Genomic DNA, 16,967 nt, shown 5'->3' with positions numbered 1-16,967 from the left:
GCCAGACAATCTACCCACGTCAGTAGCACCCTTTGCTCCTCCGCTCACCTTCCTGTCATGGCCACTCTTCCGAAAAGAGTCAGGGTTTTGGGGCTCGTCATGCACCTGAGCACACATCTGAGAAAAAAGAGGGGAAAGTCCTCACACGTGCTGCTCCTGCACCCACAAAGCCTTTGCTGCCAAGAGCTGGGCACTCCCAGCGACCCGACCCCTCCTCAGGCTCCTGGTGGCGCTGAGCGCCCTCCCTGCAGGAGAGCGGCCCCTGTTGTATCCCAGTTTGCAGCTGGGTCCAGCCCTCTCCAGAGAGCACGGCTCTCCCGGTGACCTGTGGGTCATCGCAACCCAGCCCCTGTGGAAGGGCTCTCCCTGGCGCTGGATAGCACAGCCCTGCCCACTATCGGCCCACAGAGCACAGTACAGCAAAGCTGTGTTTGGAGCCTGGCCTGGCCCCCTCGAGCCCCGTATGGATGACTGTGGCAGGACTCTGTTCCCTACAGCGAGCGCCTGCTCAGCTGCCTGGGACACTGCCCGCTCCATTATAACCCTGCTTGTCCCCGGAGCGGAGCAGAAGCCCGGGCTCCGAGTCACCATCATCCCCGGGCCAGTCCGGCTCCCTCGATCCCAGTCCGGCTCCCTAAAGCACCGGGATCCCGGGACACCTCGGTGCCGTCCCGGTCCCGGTCCGGGTCCCGAGCACTCGGGGCCGCGCGCGTTGCCGTAGAGACCAGGCACAGCGGCTCCCGGGGAGACGACGGCGGCCGGCCCGGGTCAATTCCCGCGGGCAGCCGCGGCCGCCAGGGGGCGGCGGAGGGATGCGCAGAGAGGGAGCGACGGCACGGGACCGGGGCAGGGAGAGGGAGAGGGCAGGTGGGGGTCAGGAGAACGTGGAGGGGTGAAGGAGGCCGGTGAGGAGTTCTCAGGGGGGAGACAGAGACCAAGGGCAGGTGGGAAGTTCAGGGGCAAGGAGATGAAGGAGGGCAGGTGGAAGAGGGAGGGATGCAGGAGTGCCGCAGACAGCGTGGGGCGAGGGGTGTTGAGGATGAGTGCAAGGGAAAGCAGCAGCATAAAGCTGAGCCAGCAAAGAGGGGCCGTGAAGTCCGCGGGTACATAGGATGGATGAGTGAGGACAGTGTAGGGATTGCAGGGTGGCGAGGGGTCACAGGCTGCAGCAGGCTGGAGAGTGCTCTCATAGGCGTGGAGTGACACCTTAATGGAGCCAGGTCAACCTAAGCTCCTTGGAGCACTGGTGACACAAGTAACAAGTTGTTATCATTGCCAAAAGTAGTTATGGAGCCAAGACCAGCAAAGGCAGAGGGTGGGGAGCCTTGGCTGCACGAGCCCATCAGTTCTCATTGGGCACCACCACCACTGGGACAGTCTCAGTTCCTTGGATGACTCTCAAGGAGACAGGACCTTCATTTTTCCGGTGGGGAGGGAGAGACAATGCCTCCAGGGTGCGCAGGCAGCACTGTGGTGGAGAGTGGAGCTGGCCACATCAAACAGAACAGGGAGGGTGCCAGGGCAGAGGCAGGAAGGAGATGCAGCTTTAATGGCATTTGTCGATGTTTACCAATGAGTCATCCAGCCAAGCAGCCCAGCTGTAAATCAGCACTCGAACTCTTCGAGCATCAGTTGCGTACCCTCCTCTGTTCCTCAAGCTCTGGACCAGTGCCTGGCTCCTCCAGAAACAGCCTCATAAATAACAGCAAGATAACAAACCCTCCTGCAGCCACGGTGGGCCTGAGTGCACCAGGCGTGAGATGAACGCCTCCCATCCATCACTTTAATGATTGTACTTTGGAAATTAAACCTGTCATGGCCCGTCAAGGTGAACGTTTTTAGCCTGTGACATGCCTTCAGCTCCCCTCCTCCTTCCTGGCACTTTTGTTGCTTTCCTTCATGCCTTTTTCTCTCTCCCTCTACCATTCCTGTTCCCCCATTTCAGCCCTGCTCCAGTGTGTAGTACTGCCTGCGGTCTCCCGCTGTTCCAGGTTGTATATCATGCGATAGATGTCTTTGGCCATGATGCTCCTGCAGCCATGGGCTGGCAGCTGCCAGCATTTCTGTGTCCAGTCCTGTGTTCCTGCTGGGAGCTGGCACAACTCTCCTGGAGCAATGGGTATCTCCTCCTCTGTTGTCCCCACATGGCAATGGCAGCGAATTAGGTACCATCCTTTCATGCTTCCCCATCCCTTCCTCCTTTCCTTGTATTTTTCCCCCGCTGCACCACATTTATTTCTTTCTTGCCCCATGTTACACCAAGCACAGCAGTCTCCTGGCACCTACTCCTACCCTAGCTCATATCTACCCCCTTGGAGCAAGGACTGCAGCTTCCCCAGAACCAGAGATCCCCACTGGGCAGTTCCAGGGGTGTGGACACCTGCATGTCTTGAGATGGACTGCCTGAGGAGACGGCAGCTGGGCAGTGAGGATGCCATGTACCCAGGGGGAACTGCTGAGCTGCCAGCAGCCACTGTGGGTCACTGTCCCCCCACACAGGCTCGTCGTCCGTCCGTCCCCATGCTCCTCACTCCTATCACCTGCTTCCCCTGCCCACCCCTGTCCCAAAAGATCCCATCTGTCCCCCTGCCCAGGGTGCTGCCGCCCAGACACTGACAGACTTTTCCCAGCCTTGCGACATGTGACAGCCCCGCACCAACGCTTACCTGTCCCTTCCACCACGGACTGCCTGCCGGAGATGACCTGGGATCCCACACGGACTGTTGCTTCAGCAATTCCCATCCCCACAAGTCCCGGGGCAGCCAGCCCTCCTTGCCACTCTCAGGCAGAAACAGGGAGAGGAGAGGACAGCAGGATGTGTGACGGGAGGGACATCACTGTCTGTCTGGAAATGGGTCACCCACCCCGGCCCAGCCTGCTCCACCCCTGCAGATCTACGTGCACTGGGGGCAGGCCCCTCTGCCTTCGCGGCCACCTCAGCACCCCAAGGGGAGACCCAGTAAGTGCACATGGGAGGTGTATAGGGCCTTCCAGGACCCTGCAGCATCCTGTGAGGACATGCCCACATCCTGTGAGAGCAGCCTGCTTACTTATGGAGAGCCAGTGCTTAACCCTAGTGTTTCTAGGGAAGCGGTAGAGGGTGTCAGTCTGCTACCAAAGGTTGATTTCAGCCCAGTCAGAGTGAACAAGATCCCAAGAGCATAATGAAATAAGCCCAGAAAAGAACTTAGAGAGGTCAAGCATCACCATGTGAAAAGGGGAGCTCGAGTCAGCACTGAGCCTTTACAGCCTGAGCACTTTCCTGCCTCCCCTCCACTTATCTGGGACAATGCCACACCAATGCAACCAGGCTTATTGCAGCGTGGAGAACGGCATCAGCTTTGCTGCACATGACACTTTTGCCTTGCAAAGCACAGACCCTACCAGGGATGCTACTGGTGCAGGAGGAAGCAAGGCAGGCTGGCATGCACCCTGGGCATCCTTCCCAGCTCTACATGCCACCAAGGGGAAGGACAAGCTGGCACCACACCGGAATGTGCTGCTCCAGGGACTGTCAGATCTGTAGGGAAGTGGCAGTACAGTCAAAGAAGGATGTGGGGTCTCTTTCTTCCAGCTGTGCTAGCAGGCTGCCAGCTGTCCAAGTCTGCTCTCCCCACCTTTTCCCCCAGAGACCTGGTAGGTCAGCACAGTAGCAGGACAGGGGATCTTCCCATCCCCTAAGGAAAAGCACAGGCATCCAGATAACAGCTTTATAGGGGAGGGATCTGGGGACTCCTCCAGATACACACAGAGGAATAATTACAAGTTAAATAGGATCCAAATACACATAAGTTAAAGAGTGGCAGGTGCCCTGCAGCCCCCTGCTCCTTCCAGGCACAGTCTGTGTCTGCCAGCAAAGAGAACCCCCACAACACAGCCTGGCCCCTCTCCCCAGCTGGCTCCATTAGCCTTTCACAACACAGAGCCAATCTTCCTCTCTGTGGCACCCATCTCGTCGTCCTCCTCTTCCTCGCCCCCCGAGCAAGACGAGTCCGGGCCATAGCTCAGCTCGGCAGTGCTGCAGTGCAGGAAGCCCGAGTCAGGGCTGTGCCCCATGAACTCGGGGCTTTCAGCAGCTTGTCCCTGGGGCTTGCCGGGCAGCAACTTCTCACAGGTTTTGCTGAGCCCTCGTTGCTTCTCAGCCTCCACCTGAGCCCCCTGCTCCTTGGCCTTGCGACTCCGCTTCCACTTCATGCGGCGGTTCTGGAACCAGATCTTCACCTGCAAAGGGAAAGCCCCCAGGAGAGAGGATGTACCCTGCTCCATCCTGTCCCCACTCACCCCCTCACCTTCCCTGCATGGAGGGTCCCCCCAAAACCTCTTAATTGTGTAACATCCCATGGTGCTACAGGTACATATAAAGAAGCTAAGGTTGTCACGGGGAGAGGAATAATGGGGGCTGCTGCCTTCCCCTCATCCAGCCTCAAGCCAAGGACATGAACAGGGACGTTTTCATTCTACCCCCACAAAAAGACCCCTCCCACAGCATGCTGAGGGATGGGAAAGCTCTGAAACCCAAGTTGGGGGTGCCAGGTAAAAAGAGAAGAGCCTAGAGCCCACTAGGAAGGTGTCTGCAGGAGATGCCCTGGAAGGGGCACTGATGGGAGCAGTGGGATGTGGGGCTGATGGCATTAGCATTGCCCATGACGTTGACTCGCCCCCATGGGAGCTCCATGGTGCTACTCTCCATCCCCCCACAGCAAAGGTACCTGTGTCTCAGTGAGCATCAGTGACGTGGCCACCTCAAAACGCTTGGGTCTGGACAGATACTTGTTGAGCTTGAACTGGTTCTCCAGCTCCAGGAGCTGTTGGCTGGTGAATGCTGTGCGGGGCCGACGGCACTTCCCCATCAAGCCAGACTGCGGCGCAGCTGTAGAGCAGAGAGTGGGTGGGGGTCAGGGGACAGCAGACTGGTAGGGGGACAACCCCTCAGCAAACCCAGGATGAGGAGGAAGGTGAATGTCTCCATCATCTCCCACCCCAATAATGGCTTTATTGCCTGATAGGAACCTGTGAGATACGTTATCAGGCCTCAGTGTACAACTGGGATCAGTGCTATGACTGAAATTAATTCTCTTTTTTTATTGCTGGGCCGCACAGGTGGCAGCTCAACGGCCAGGGGCTGCGGTGGGGCTGTCCGTGAGCTCCGCTATCTCTCCTGCAGCCCTTGAAGGCAGAGCGGCACTGAATCAGGAGGCAGCAGGAACAAAGGGACCTTTCAGAGTCCAGCACGGGGTGGCTGCCGCACTCTGTTTGATCCTTGCTTATCTCCTTTCCACTGGCTTTATTGTCCCCCTGGGGTTCAGCTTTTACTGCTTCTCCCAGCATCACAGCGGTAATCAAACCCAGGGGTTTGCAGCTGGGAATAAAGTGCTGGAGCAGCAGGGAGGGGTGTTGGGGAGAACGGGGGGTGGTGGTGGTGGGCACTAATACAAAAGGTCCTTGGCACATCTCTGCTGACACATCTTGGGCAACAAGATGGAGCATCCTGGCCCTAAAAGTGTGCCATGCTTGGCAAGGGCCACTCCAACTCACACACTTTGCTGGGCACAGGGCACCATTCATGTTATCTTTCATGTTATTCATGTTACCCCAGATTCCAGCTTTGATCCCAACCTGCCCATCTCCCAAAGTGTCCATCAAGCCCTTCACAAACACAGTGATGACGCATGAGGCAGGAATTTTATGAAAGAGGTATTAACTGATCACAACACAGGTTTGACCCAAGTACCTGGATGCTGGGTGGTATCAAACAAACAGAACACAGACTGGGCTAGGACTGTGCAAATGCCTCATGGGAGCAGGATAGGCACAACCCCTTCTGCCGGTAGACCCTCAGTGCCAGGAGAGTCTGTGGGACTCACCCTGTAGCCAGTGGCCAGTTAAACAAGGGACTGACTGAATAGAGACACACTGTCCCAATGATTCTGACACACAGGATGCATTATTTTGCATATGAAACATATTCAAGGCAACGACTGAATGAGAGGTTCAAAAGATTTCCAGTACAAATATAGATGAAAAATGTCTCAGCTCTGCAGAGTTCGGCAGCCATCTGGGCTCTGACTGGCTGTGGATGCTCTGGCTCTGTACAAATCCTCCATGGAGATCAAACAGGTCTGCAAAGGCTTCCTCTGCCTAAGGAAAGGAGGTGCTATGGGAACTAGCATCTGCAGGAATGGGGCAGCCCAAGCTAACACCCTTTGCAGCTCCTCGGGGAGGGAAAGGCCAGAGATGCATCAGAGAGAACTGGAGGGGAAATTCATTCACTCTGTGTTGGTGAGGGCCACAACACAAAGCAGCCTCGGGCAGTGTCCAGCAGCCCCAGGACTCTGGGTCCCAGTGAGTCTCCTCTGCTAACATAGACATGAGGGTGACTGGAGCATCTAGAGCCCCAGAGTCCTTCCATGCAACGAGGCTGCACTGTGCAGTTGAGCTGTACCAGGTCAGGGAAGGGCCCCTCAGAGCAGTTTCTCTTTCTATGCATGGTCTGTAGAGAATGTTTTGGGGAAAGAGAAGAGAAGAGGTTGTGCCCTCTCAGCATCAAATAATCCAGGAGTTCTGTGCTTTCTGGAGCTGGAGAGTCCAGGAGTGAAGAGATATCATATTCCCAGTCTGAATTCCCTACTCCAAAGAAGAGAACCCAGGGCTCAACTCCTAGGGCATTGCATCCTGCTACAGGGAGCACAGAAATCCTTCTGGTTAACCTGAAAGGCTCCTCTACCAAGGTCATATGTGACCAGACTAAAACCAGATGTGGGAAGAGTAGAGGCACAGAAGTGCCTCATAGAAGAATCTCAATCCTAAAAGCAATGCAAGTTTGGTCTGCCCGCCATCAGAGGAGCCTGGAAGGCAGCCTGCTTTGACAATACCCTCTCAAGGGACTCACTTTTCCCCAGGTAAGCTGCTGAGGGCTGCTTGGTCTAGAAGGGAAAAGATAAGCAGAAAGTTTGTCCAAAAGTCAAATAAATCCAAACAGGATATATCCCAGATAACTACCAATGCAGGGGACTGATTTCTGGATCATGCTGCCAGCTCTGATTTCTCCTTTTCATTGCCCAATTCAGTTTCAGTGCAGTGTATCCATTACAAACATTCTACAGAGCCTGACTTCCTTGGAAACTCAACCTGCCTCCTGCCCCAGTGCTGACAAAAAAAAAAAAAAAAAAAAAAAAAAAAAGCCTCTCCCCAGTCCTCAAACCCCCTGTGGTGCTGTCATATGGTCCAAGTCACCACCAGTGCAATGCCCAACTTACAGAGTATGGCTGGCCACTTAATCTGTAACCACCTCTGACAATATACCCTTCAGCAGCTATAATTATCCATCCCACTGCTCCCTAGTGCGACTTGTTCAAGATTTGGCCTCCATACCAGGTGAAGTAAGCCCAAGTCAATACACCTGGCCATCAGCCACCCATGGCAGCAGGTTTGCATGGACCTGAACGACCAACATCTCTGGCATCAGCTCTGCTGTTACCTTTCCTAAAGGGCTCTAGGTCTTTTGCCTGGAGAGAGTATGACAGAAGAGGATCTGCAGATTCTTGGTGGGGAAAGAAAAAAGGAAGGAGGTAGAAGTTGAGACTGAGAGAACGAGTTAGTGGCTGCTGGTAGCTCCAGTCTGTCCTGTCAGTGTGCTTTGTTGAGTCCCATCCCTCTCCGTCCTGTGGCAGGCTGCCACATGGACAAAGAATCCTCCCAAGGGGTGCACAGCAAGCATCCCTCCCAGGACTTACCTTCTCCAGTGTCAGCCAAGCTATGAACCCATTTCTATCATCAGCAGCACCTCAGAAAGAACTACCCTTTGGGAAGGCTCTCCATCTTATCCAGCTCTTACCAGAAGACTAGTGACTGCCTCAGCATCACACCTATGCTTGCCAAAGGATTTATTATCTGCTCAGCCATCTCCTTCAGCACTCCATCCAGGACCATCCAGAGCTTGTCTCAACATCCCTTCAGCCTGGAAGGGCTCAGACCCCCTGATGGGTGCCTGGCATCTGGCTGCCAGTATCAGTAAATAAATTGCTTGGCCTGGGGCCAGGAATGCCCTCTGAATCTGAGGCCGGGAGCTCTGCAAGTCAGCTGCCTCCTGGATAATTAGATAAAGCTTATAAAGAATTGTTGGTTTATTTGATACAGTTCCGTCTACTTGATAACAAGGCTAATCCTAGGTTGATATTAACTCACTTGTTTTTAATTTGGTTTGTTTAACTATAGTTCACTTAACTTTGTGGTCTGGGAGATTAAGGAGAGGAAATTAACACCCTGACTGCTTTAGGAGTTTCTCCAGATGTCAGAGCTGGAAGGGAGGGAGGTAGTCTCAGCATCAGGGCCATAACCAGAGGCTTTTTCTGACCTGCCAGCAGCCCTGGCCATTATCTGTGGGGCAGCCTGTGTAAGGGCACTTGCTACATCTGATAACCCCTTGCTTGCTCTGCCATTAAACCTCGATTGCTGCTTGCCAGCTGTTTCCCAGCCCATATTTCCAGCCAGACCACTGTATACCTGGTGAGCCTTGGAAGGAACTGCTTTTTTAACAAGTTTGATAAAACTTACCCTGCCTGCACTCCTAGCCCAGCGCAGCCCATCAGCAAGCTCTCTGCCATCATGGGCAGGATCTGATCTGGGCTCCAGGCCACCAACTTAGTGAGTGGATGATGCAAGGAACTGGTGTGTGAGGAAAGCCATCTAAGCACCAGGTCCCTTGGAGAGGATTCTTTGCTCTTCCTGAGAGTCTACAGCTGTATGTTACTGCTCCCCACCTCCACAGCTCTCAGCTGCAGTGGGTCTCTGCACTTGTCTCCCATCTCCCACCACTGCACAGCATTTCCACTCTGACAAACAGGGCAAATAAACCACAGCTCCCAGAAAAACTAACAGGCATGACACTCCAGTGCCAAATGCTCCCCCTGGGTGGTTCAGCAGCTGCTCAAAGCCCAAGGATAGGGATCCAGGCTGGAGATGGTGGAACCTGGGCAGGCAGCATCCCTGCTTTCTGCAGCAAGGGCATGCCTGCTCCTGCACCCAGGCCTTCCACAACCCTGTCCCTCCGCATTGCAGCAGAGGCAGCCAGACACTGCATGCAGCACTGCACAGGTACCTAGTGAGGGAGGCACGGCACCTGCTTGCCTCACAGCAGGGGTACTGCTCTCAGTGAGGACATCACCCAAGCCCAGGCCAGGTTCCTAAGGGTACCAACCGTCTCAGACAGTCTGCCTGGCATCCTACCTCCCTACACACAGGTGACAGCAGGGAGAATGTGTGCCATGAATACCCACAGAGCTTACAGTTCATGTGCTGTCTTGCTGCTTCCCCCTCCCTGACTGTCCCCAGGAGATCAAAACTAGACCACACCTGCAAAGCATTGCTACACATGCAACCAAAGAAGGAATTTATTGCAGAATTTAGTCTGGAATTCCCTTTAAATAAATCTCAAGGGCAATCTCCCCCTGGAATGATCCATAATATGTCCTAGAAGGCTTCCAGATTCATCTCTTACAGCCATCTGTCCACTGCTCCTGGGAGAGTTAAACATGACTGGCACCAGCAGCACTGACACTTGTACTCAGTCACTCTGGAAACTTCAGCCAGGCAGGTCCATCCATCTGTCTGTCTAGGCTGGGTGGTGGGACAGGGACTCCCACAAACTACAGGCAGCCCAAGAGCCCTGTGCCAACAATGGAAGGCTCCTGCCCAGCCCACACCCTCCTCAGAGAGCTGAGGAAGGGCTGTGGAGGCAGCACATCCTAGGCACATCCTGTCCCTGCCTACCAACAGGACTGTCCTTGTCCCTAGAGCATGGCTAGCACACTGGGGCAATATGAGCCCAGACACAGCTGTAACATGCAGCTGGAGCCAGTCCTGGTAAGCACAAGGAAAAGGCATGCTGCAAAGGACACTGATTTCAGAGCTTCAGTGAGCCCACAAGAGCAAGGGCTGAAGACGTACTTGAGAATCTCAAGGTTACCAATGGGCAGAAATAAGGACGTGAAGATGGATAAGGTTCTCTTCTGCAGGGCAGAAGAATTGCTGAAGTATTTGACAGGACACTCTTGAGAGAAAGAATTCCCACTGCAAAGGGCTCCCCAGAACTGGGAACAAACACCTTTTAGTAAGGACATGGATTGAGGCAGTAGTCACTCTGATTTAATAATTTACATTTTTAGCAGCTTTTGCTGCACTCTTGCTACACCTCTACATGTCCACTCTGCTTTGGGATCTCCAGAAAACAAGTAAGAAATAATTGGGTCAGAAACTGCTTTTCCTCCCTCTGAGGTTTCATAGGAGCCCTGCTCAGTGTTTCCCACAAGACCCATTGACATTCTGGTCCAGGGCATTTTGCAGTGCTCCCTTCACAAGTTGTTCTCATGCCAATAATTTGGAATTTGTTTCCTTTTGGTAAGGTTTTGGATACAACCAGCTGAAGAGCATATCCTGCTTTCGAGAGGAATGGAGCTGATGTACAAATACCTCTATATTATCCCAGCCAGAAGCTGTGCTCAGGACAACAGGACCAGATGCAGTGGAGCATTCCCACTCTGGTGAAACATAACCCTGTAGGAAACTACCAGGATGCTGAGATACACCAACAGACCCAGACCCTTCAAAGATAACATGGCCTCTGCAGAGAAGCAGGGATATATAATAAATAATAAAGATTTCTAACTAATAAAGATTTTTTTTCTTGTCTTATTGACACGTTTGAAGAATGCACATACCCCATAGTACTGGAGGTTTATGCTACACCTCTAGATTCACAGACGGACCTTTCTTAAAGTCTCAGGAAAGCCAGGGAAAGGGAGACAGCACGGGGATAAAAACAGCCTGTTTCGTTTTGACCTGATAGGAATAGTTTGAGGTAGGAATAATAAATGGGATTTTTCAAGTTAATTCTATAGATTTTTTGCTCTGATATTTATCTAACCTTTTAAAATTACTATTATTTTGCAAATGGGCTTCCAGATTTTTAAGACACGGCACTCAGCTAACAAATCTGGATACTCTGACAGGCCTTTATTAACCAGTCACTCTCGGTTTAATGCCCATCCTTCCACTGACCAGAACAGGGAAGGGTCCTGGTCACACTGCCAGAGGTGCCAGTCCGCAACGGGACAAGTGCCCGCAGTCAATTCTTGTTCCGTCCGTGCCCTGCAGGACCCTTCACAGCCGTGCGGGATGCGGTGCCGCCCGCAGCCCTGGCGGTGCCCACCGGGAGGGATCGGGGCAGGGCTGGAGCCGGGCACGCTGTGGGGCCGCCCGGTTCCCGCAGCTGCCTCCAGCAATGAACTCACCGGCGCCTTAGCCCCACTCGCCGAGCGCGGCGCCGGCAGGACCCGGAGCGCCGGCCCGTCCCTGCACGGGGCCCCGGTCCGGCCGCGCATCCAACAGGACTCGGCCGGGTTCGTTCCCAGCCGCACCTGGAGGGATTTATTCGTTTCCCAGTGCAGGTTTTTGCCTCCGTTTCTTTATTTTCGTTTCCTTCCCGCCCCGCAGGAGCCCAAGGAGCCCGCAGCGCCGTGCGGGGCCAGCAGCACGGGTAGGCGCGGTTCGGCTCTGCCGGCAGCGGCGCGGGCAGCGCTTCTCGGGGCTGTTCCGGAACACCGGGCCGGCGCAAGGCGAGACTTTGCCCTTCGGATCTGTTCCCCAGAGCCTCACAGCCCTCGGAGGTCTCCGGAGGGCGAGCCATGTCCCCTCCTAGCAGTGGGACATCCCAGCTCCCCCTCCACCCAGCTCTGCCGGGCTGTGGGAAGGGGGTCTGGGTACAATGGAGCCACGCATCGAGGTCAGCCCGGCGGGCTCAATGTCCCTGCGGGGTCCCAGCCCGGACCTCCGGAAGGCCTCGAAGGGGCGGGTTCTGGAAACCTCAGTCCCGGGTTGTCGAAGGGACCTGCACCCTGATGCGCCGGCGGACTCCCCCGGGGGCTGGAAGGGCACAGAGCCGTGCTCCGCCTGACGGGAGGGTCAGTCCCTGGGTCACTCACCATTGAAGTCCGAGAGCCTCGGCACCAGCATCCCGGCTCGAATCCAGTGCTCCAGCGGGAAGGAACCGGCCACTGCCGCCTTCAGGTGCTCTGCGCCGGGCGGCGGCAGGTGCGGGATGCCGGTGTAGGCGAACGCGGGGTGCTGGCCCCCCAGAGTCGGGAGCGGGTACACGGCGGGCGGGTAGAGGGCCGGCAGGGCGCCGAGGCCGGGGCCAGAGAGATGCAGCAAGCCGGGCTTGGGGACGAAGCCGGCCGGGGCGAGGGGCGCAGCGGCCGTGGGCGCCCGCGGTGAGGGGGTGTCGGGGCGCCCGGCGGGGCCGGGGCTCGCCGCGGGGCTCCCGGGGCTCAGCCCCGGGGGGGAGGCGCTCCGCGCCGGCTCTTCGGCCAGGAGCGCTTCGATGCGGAAGTTTTGGGACTTCTCCATGGGCTTGTGCGTGGCCTTGCCCCGTGCGGAGCCGTCGAGCCCTCCGGCGCCCCACCGCTCCCCTGCCAGGGCACAGCCCGGCCGGCCAGCCCCGGGCCAGCCCCGGCACCGGCGGGCATTCACCCGCGGGGCCGCGCCGCGCTCAGCGGGGCTGCCCTCGAGGGCAGCCCTCCTCTCCGCTCCGCCTCCCGGGCACTCGCTCGCCCGACGGCGCTGGGGTGGGTTTTAACCCCCTCTCCACCTACCCCAGCTCCCCATTGGCTCCGCTCCGGCCCACCGCCCCACCGCCCTCCCCACCGGCCGCCCTCCTCCGGCTTGCGCAGCCCCCAGACGCAGCCGTGGGTACACGCCAGGGACTGACCCGGGGGTACTCTGCCCCTTCCCCAGCCCCTCCACACCCAGAGGACGCCCCAGCCGGCAGGACCCACCCAGGGCGCTGAGCACAGCGTCCTGATCCAGAGGCCCGTGGCAGGGAAGCAGGTCTCTGGCTGCAGCGACTGGAGGAGATCCGGAGAGACTAGACAAACTTCAGCATATGTAGACAAAGCGCTGCTGGGCCCCAGTGCTGCCCTGGCACCGTGGAGCCCCCAGGCACTGGGAGGGCAGATTGCTTAGCTGGGAGGGCAGGAGAGGCACTTACAGCAGGCTCCTCTGCACCCTATGCACCGGGGATCACCACCTATGCCCAGCTGTGCTGATTCCCTTTGCATCACTGCGATCCAGGGAGATCAGCGGACCTGAGCCGGACGCATACAGGACCACCACCTTCCATCACCTATGTCTGTACAAGATACCAACCCAGCAGGTGCATACAGGCAGGTTGTTATTCATTTGCCTGGTCTTACCTTTCCTAGGCAAGACTCAGCTTACAGAATAACACCTGGGAAGGATAGAGAGGAAAGCTTTGGCTGGTCTGGGAATGATGGGTAAGTGGGAGCAGCTCTGGTACAGATTCCCTGGCACTGGCCTTCAGGGAGAGGCTAAGTGCATGTGACTGCTTTAGGAATCTCTGCCATTAAGGGTCTGCACATGTGTGTCTCTGGTTCCCTCTTTTTTTGTGTCCTACTGACACAGTGACACAAGCCTCTTTTTAGTGCCCTATGGTGGGTCCTGCTCTTTGGAAGGGAAGTAAAGCAGCTGCTATTGCCCTGCCTAAATGTAATAATGGCTAAAGGAAAATAATGTCCCTGTACTAATTCTCCCTTCAGCATTTCCAGCACTGCTTTATTCCCTGAGCAAGAGATGGGTCCACCCTACTGAATCCTGTGTGCCACAAAGGTGGCAATCTAATGCCCACAGAGGAGAAAGGGTGGAGCATATGGAGCCTTCCTCAGCCTTCTATGCTTTCTCTGCTCAGTGCCCCCAGAGACTTCTCTTCCCAGCACCAACAGGGTCTGGTGTGTTGTCTGCTGATCTCCCTGCACATGCATCACCCTGCTGAAGGGAGCTGCAAAAGTCCAGTGTGTGCAACAACTCCCTGCTTTCATTGCCTGAGCCCAGTACCAAACAGCTCCACTGAGTGACCCGAGATCCTTCTGTGGGAAGACAGACAATATTCCTTTTCCAGATGCCTCCCTGACTGAAGGGCAGGAATTAGCCCCATGGAAAGCTCAGAGCTGGATTTGCTCAGAGAGGGATTTGGGGTGGATGTCACCCCACAGTGATACACCTGACTTGGCCAGAAGGTACTGAGGGTGGAACAGTGTTCCTTTCCACCTCAGCTCACCTGTGCCTGCTGCTCCAAGCAGTCTACCATCAGGGAAGCTGTAAGGCTCTCCTCCCCCCACTCCGTTCTCCTCTGCTTTCTCACGTGTCATGGGGTCATCAAGATACAAGCCAATGTCCCCACAAGCGAAAGGACACCAAGCAGTTTCTCTCTCCCCTCATGTGAATTGCCAGCACAGCCAAGCAGCAGGTATCGACAGGATAAAACTTGGGGAGAAATGGAGCAGACTGACTCCCAAGCATAGGGGGAAACTACAAGAAATTTTCAGGGAACAGAGGAAGTAGGACAACTCTTCTGCTGCAGATCAATAGCCTACTTGGGAAGTGGGGAGCTGTCACTTCTTACCTGAGCCCTCAGGACTAACTTCAAGGATTGCAATGGTTTGTTCACTCTGTACAGGGAACGTGCCTTGAGATCTGGAGCAGAGACTGAGTCACAACAAAGAAATCACTACCATGGGGTAACACACAGGCAGGTAGACAGCCCAAGAAAGCCCAGGTAACTCCTGGCGAGCCCTGAGACCATTTGTGACTGTACCCAGTGTATAGCTCAGGCAGTGGGAGCAGGGCTTGAATGAAGGGTCTGGGTCATAGCTCTTAATGACAGCCTTACTGTCCTCATGGAAGTCCCCTACACTACCCAAGGAGGTTTTCCAAAGACAAGCAACTCTCTCAAGGATCAACAGCTCACGCTAATGCCCAATTCATTGATGCCAGGGTGATGCAAGTACAATCAGCCAAACTGCAACCTTCAAATTACACAAGCAAGAAATCTTTGCTGACAGAGCCATAAAACCTGGTTTATTTCTTTATTTGGAAATATCTGAATAAAGAAATCTAGAAAAATCATGGAGGGATGATGAGAGGAGATATTTGGATCAGACCCTGAGCCCCTATAAGAGGGTTGTCCAAGTCCGCAGCAGCTGGCACACACTCCATGCTGTGCAGAGCAGAGAGATGGAGTCCAGGGTTTTGGGCAGAAGAAGGGGCTGGGTGGTGGACAGCAGAAGGGGCAGGATGCAAGGCAGTGATAGATGCCACGGTACTGATGAGTTCACAGTCTTCAGGGTCATTAATCAGATCAGAGCTGGATTAAGGTGTCTGAGGTCTGATTAGCTTCATTTCCCGCCTCAGGAAGGAGGGAACTCTCTTTCCCATCCATCAAGTCCTCCTGTGACAGCTCACCTGGTTGCTAACTAAATCAGAGGACTGTAATAAGTGAATGTGACTGTGGCCTGGCCCCTCACCTCTGCCCAGCATCCTTCCTGCACGGGAGGGTCTAAGGCAATCCTAAACATCAGCCACAGGTGGCAGACCCAAAGATACCAGCCAGAAAAAGAGGTTATGCCCCCAGTTTGAGAGTTCAGGGCACTACTAACAGAAACTCTCCCAGGAAACGAACCCAGTTCAGGTTGAGGTGGAGGTTAAGGGATATGTTCCTAGTCAGCATCATATTGCTCCCAGTCCCCCCTCCAGCTCCCCTGTGCTAAAATCTACCCATCAACATCTCCATTTGTCCCCCGCCTGATGCACCTCACATTCAGTGTGCCCTAAAGGTAGCTCCACTTTTAAACACTTAGACTATTTCTGTCGAGAAAGTGCAGACCAGTGAGAGGTCCATGCTGCCCAGGCAGCAGTAAAGTTCCTCAGCTCCCTCACCTCTCTGGGGCAGCCCCTGATCATACCATCCCACATCAGGCAATGGGCATCACCAGGAGGGTTCACACAGCCCAGAGCTTCTTGGGATTCTTTCATTTGCCTAGGTATTTTGAGGGGAGTTTTCTGGATGTGCCTCAGCCGACCTTCAGAGGTCAGTCCTTTTTCAGTCACCTGAAAGCAGCACTCACAGCAGCACCTCTGCAGGTACACATAAGCCTTGCAAAGCCTTTTACTGCTGATGGGAAGGTACACAGCTTGACAACTGCAGCTCTTTACTGTGTCCATAGCCTCCAGTGAATTGACTCCATTGTGACTCCCATCCATGTAAGGTCAAGCACCAGGAGTAAAACTAGAAGGGCAAATTCCCACACAGCCAGACACAAAGACACACAGGTCTGGCACACACAAGTTTTTGGCAGCTCAAGAGTCCCACAACACAACCAACAGCACTTAACATACTTCCCCAATTTGTTGCCAGCAGCACCTGAGCCCTCAGAAACCAGCCATGGGGATCACAGGTAGTATTTGGGAGCACAGTTCAGTTTTACAGCCCCACTACTTCCTCAGTATCACCTTGGGAAGCAACGTAATGTCCCTCAGCAAATCCAACTGCCCCAAGATCAAAGCCAGAGGTGCCGAGGAAAATCCATACCCTGATAAAAAGTTCCCGATTGGGACCAGACTTCCATTTTCCCAGGATTGAGTCTCCATCCCAGACACAATACATGACATGACCCATGCTGAGGTGTCTTGATTTTCACCTAACCTTTCATTTTGGACTTTCCTAGACAGACAATTTAGCACCGCATCCTTCTGTCAGCTTTGGGTCACCTCCTGCCTTGAGTCAATAGAAGTTACCTTTGACAGAAAGACTGTGCAGGAATCAGTACTTAGCTCATCCCAGAGAGGTGACAGAAACTCTGATTTCTAACCAGGCCATTTAGGCTTTTATGTGTTGAAAGAATTCCCTGTCTGTTACCAGGATGGCTGTACCTGTTTGCTAAGCATTAACTACTCACCAGGTCACAGCCCCCAGAGCTTTCTACCTTTAGAAATTAATTCTCAGTAAGAAAACCACAGTGTGCCAACCTTGTTTAAAACACCTCTGAGGAAGTAGAGATCTCTCTGCTCTGGACCTGGTGCCTCAGATCATCTTGCACCGTTCTAAAGTCTGTAGACAG

General features: G+C 54.7%; 2 protein-coding genes across 2 annotated transcripts in view; both read right to left on the bottom strand.

Annotated features, from left to right (window-relative positions):
• The window catches only part of CFAP65 (cilia and flagella associated protein 65), a 31,426-nt gene extending 31,258 nt beyond the window's left edge, over positions 1-168 (bottom strand). The window contains exon 1 of the mRNA XM_066322952.1: positions 49-168. Coding sequence (XP_066179049.1) covers positions 49-117 — 69 coding nt within the window. The 5' untranslated portion in view covers positions 118-168. The remainder of the gene's footprint in view (positions 1-48) is intronic.
• Positions 169-3,655: 3,487 nt separating this feature from the next.
• Positions 3,656-12,521, bottom strand: LOC136363854 (motor neuron and pancreas homeobox 1-like). The gene is given in 4 exon segments (XM_066323326.1): positions 3,656-4,221; positions 4,710-4,870; positions 11,979-12,482; positions 12,485-12,521. Coding segments are annotated over 4 exon segments (1,011 nt in total). The 3' UTR covers positions 3,656-3,912.
• Positions 12,522-16,967: the final 4,446 nt, after the last annotated feature.

The sequence above is a fragment of the Sylvia atricapilla genome, chromosome 7 (genome assembly GCF_009819655.1).
Source record: "Sylvia atricapilla isolate bSylAtr1 chromosome 7, bSylAtr1.pri, whole genome shotgun sequence".
Taxonomy (NCBI): domain Eukaryota; kingdom Metazoa; phylum Chordata; class Aves; order Passeriformes; family Sylviidae; genus Sylvia; species Sylvia atricapilla.
This window is presented reverse-complemented; position numbering and strand designations above follow the sequence as displayed.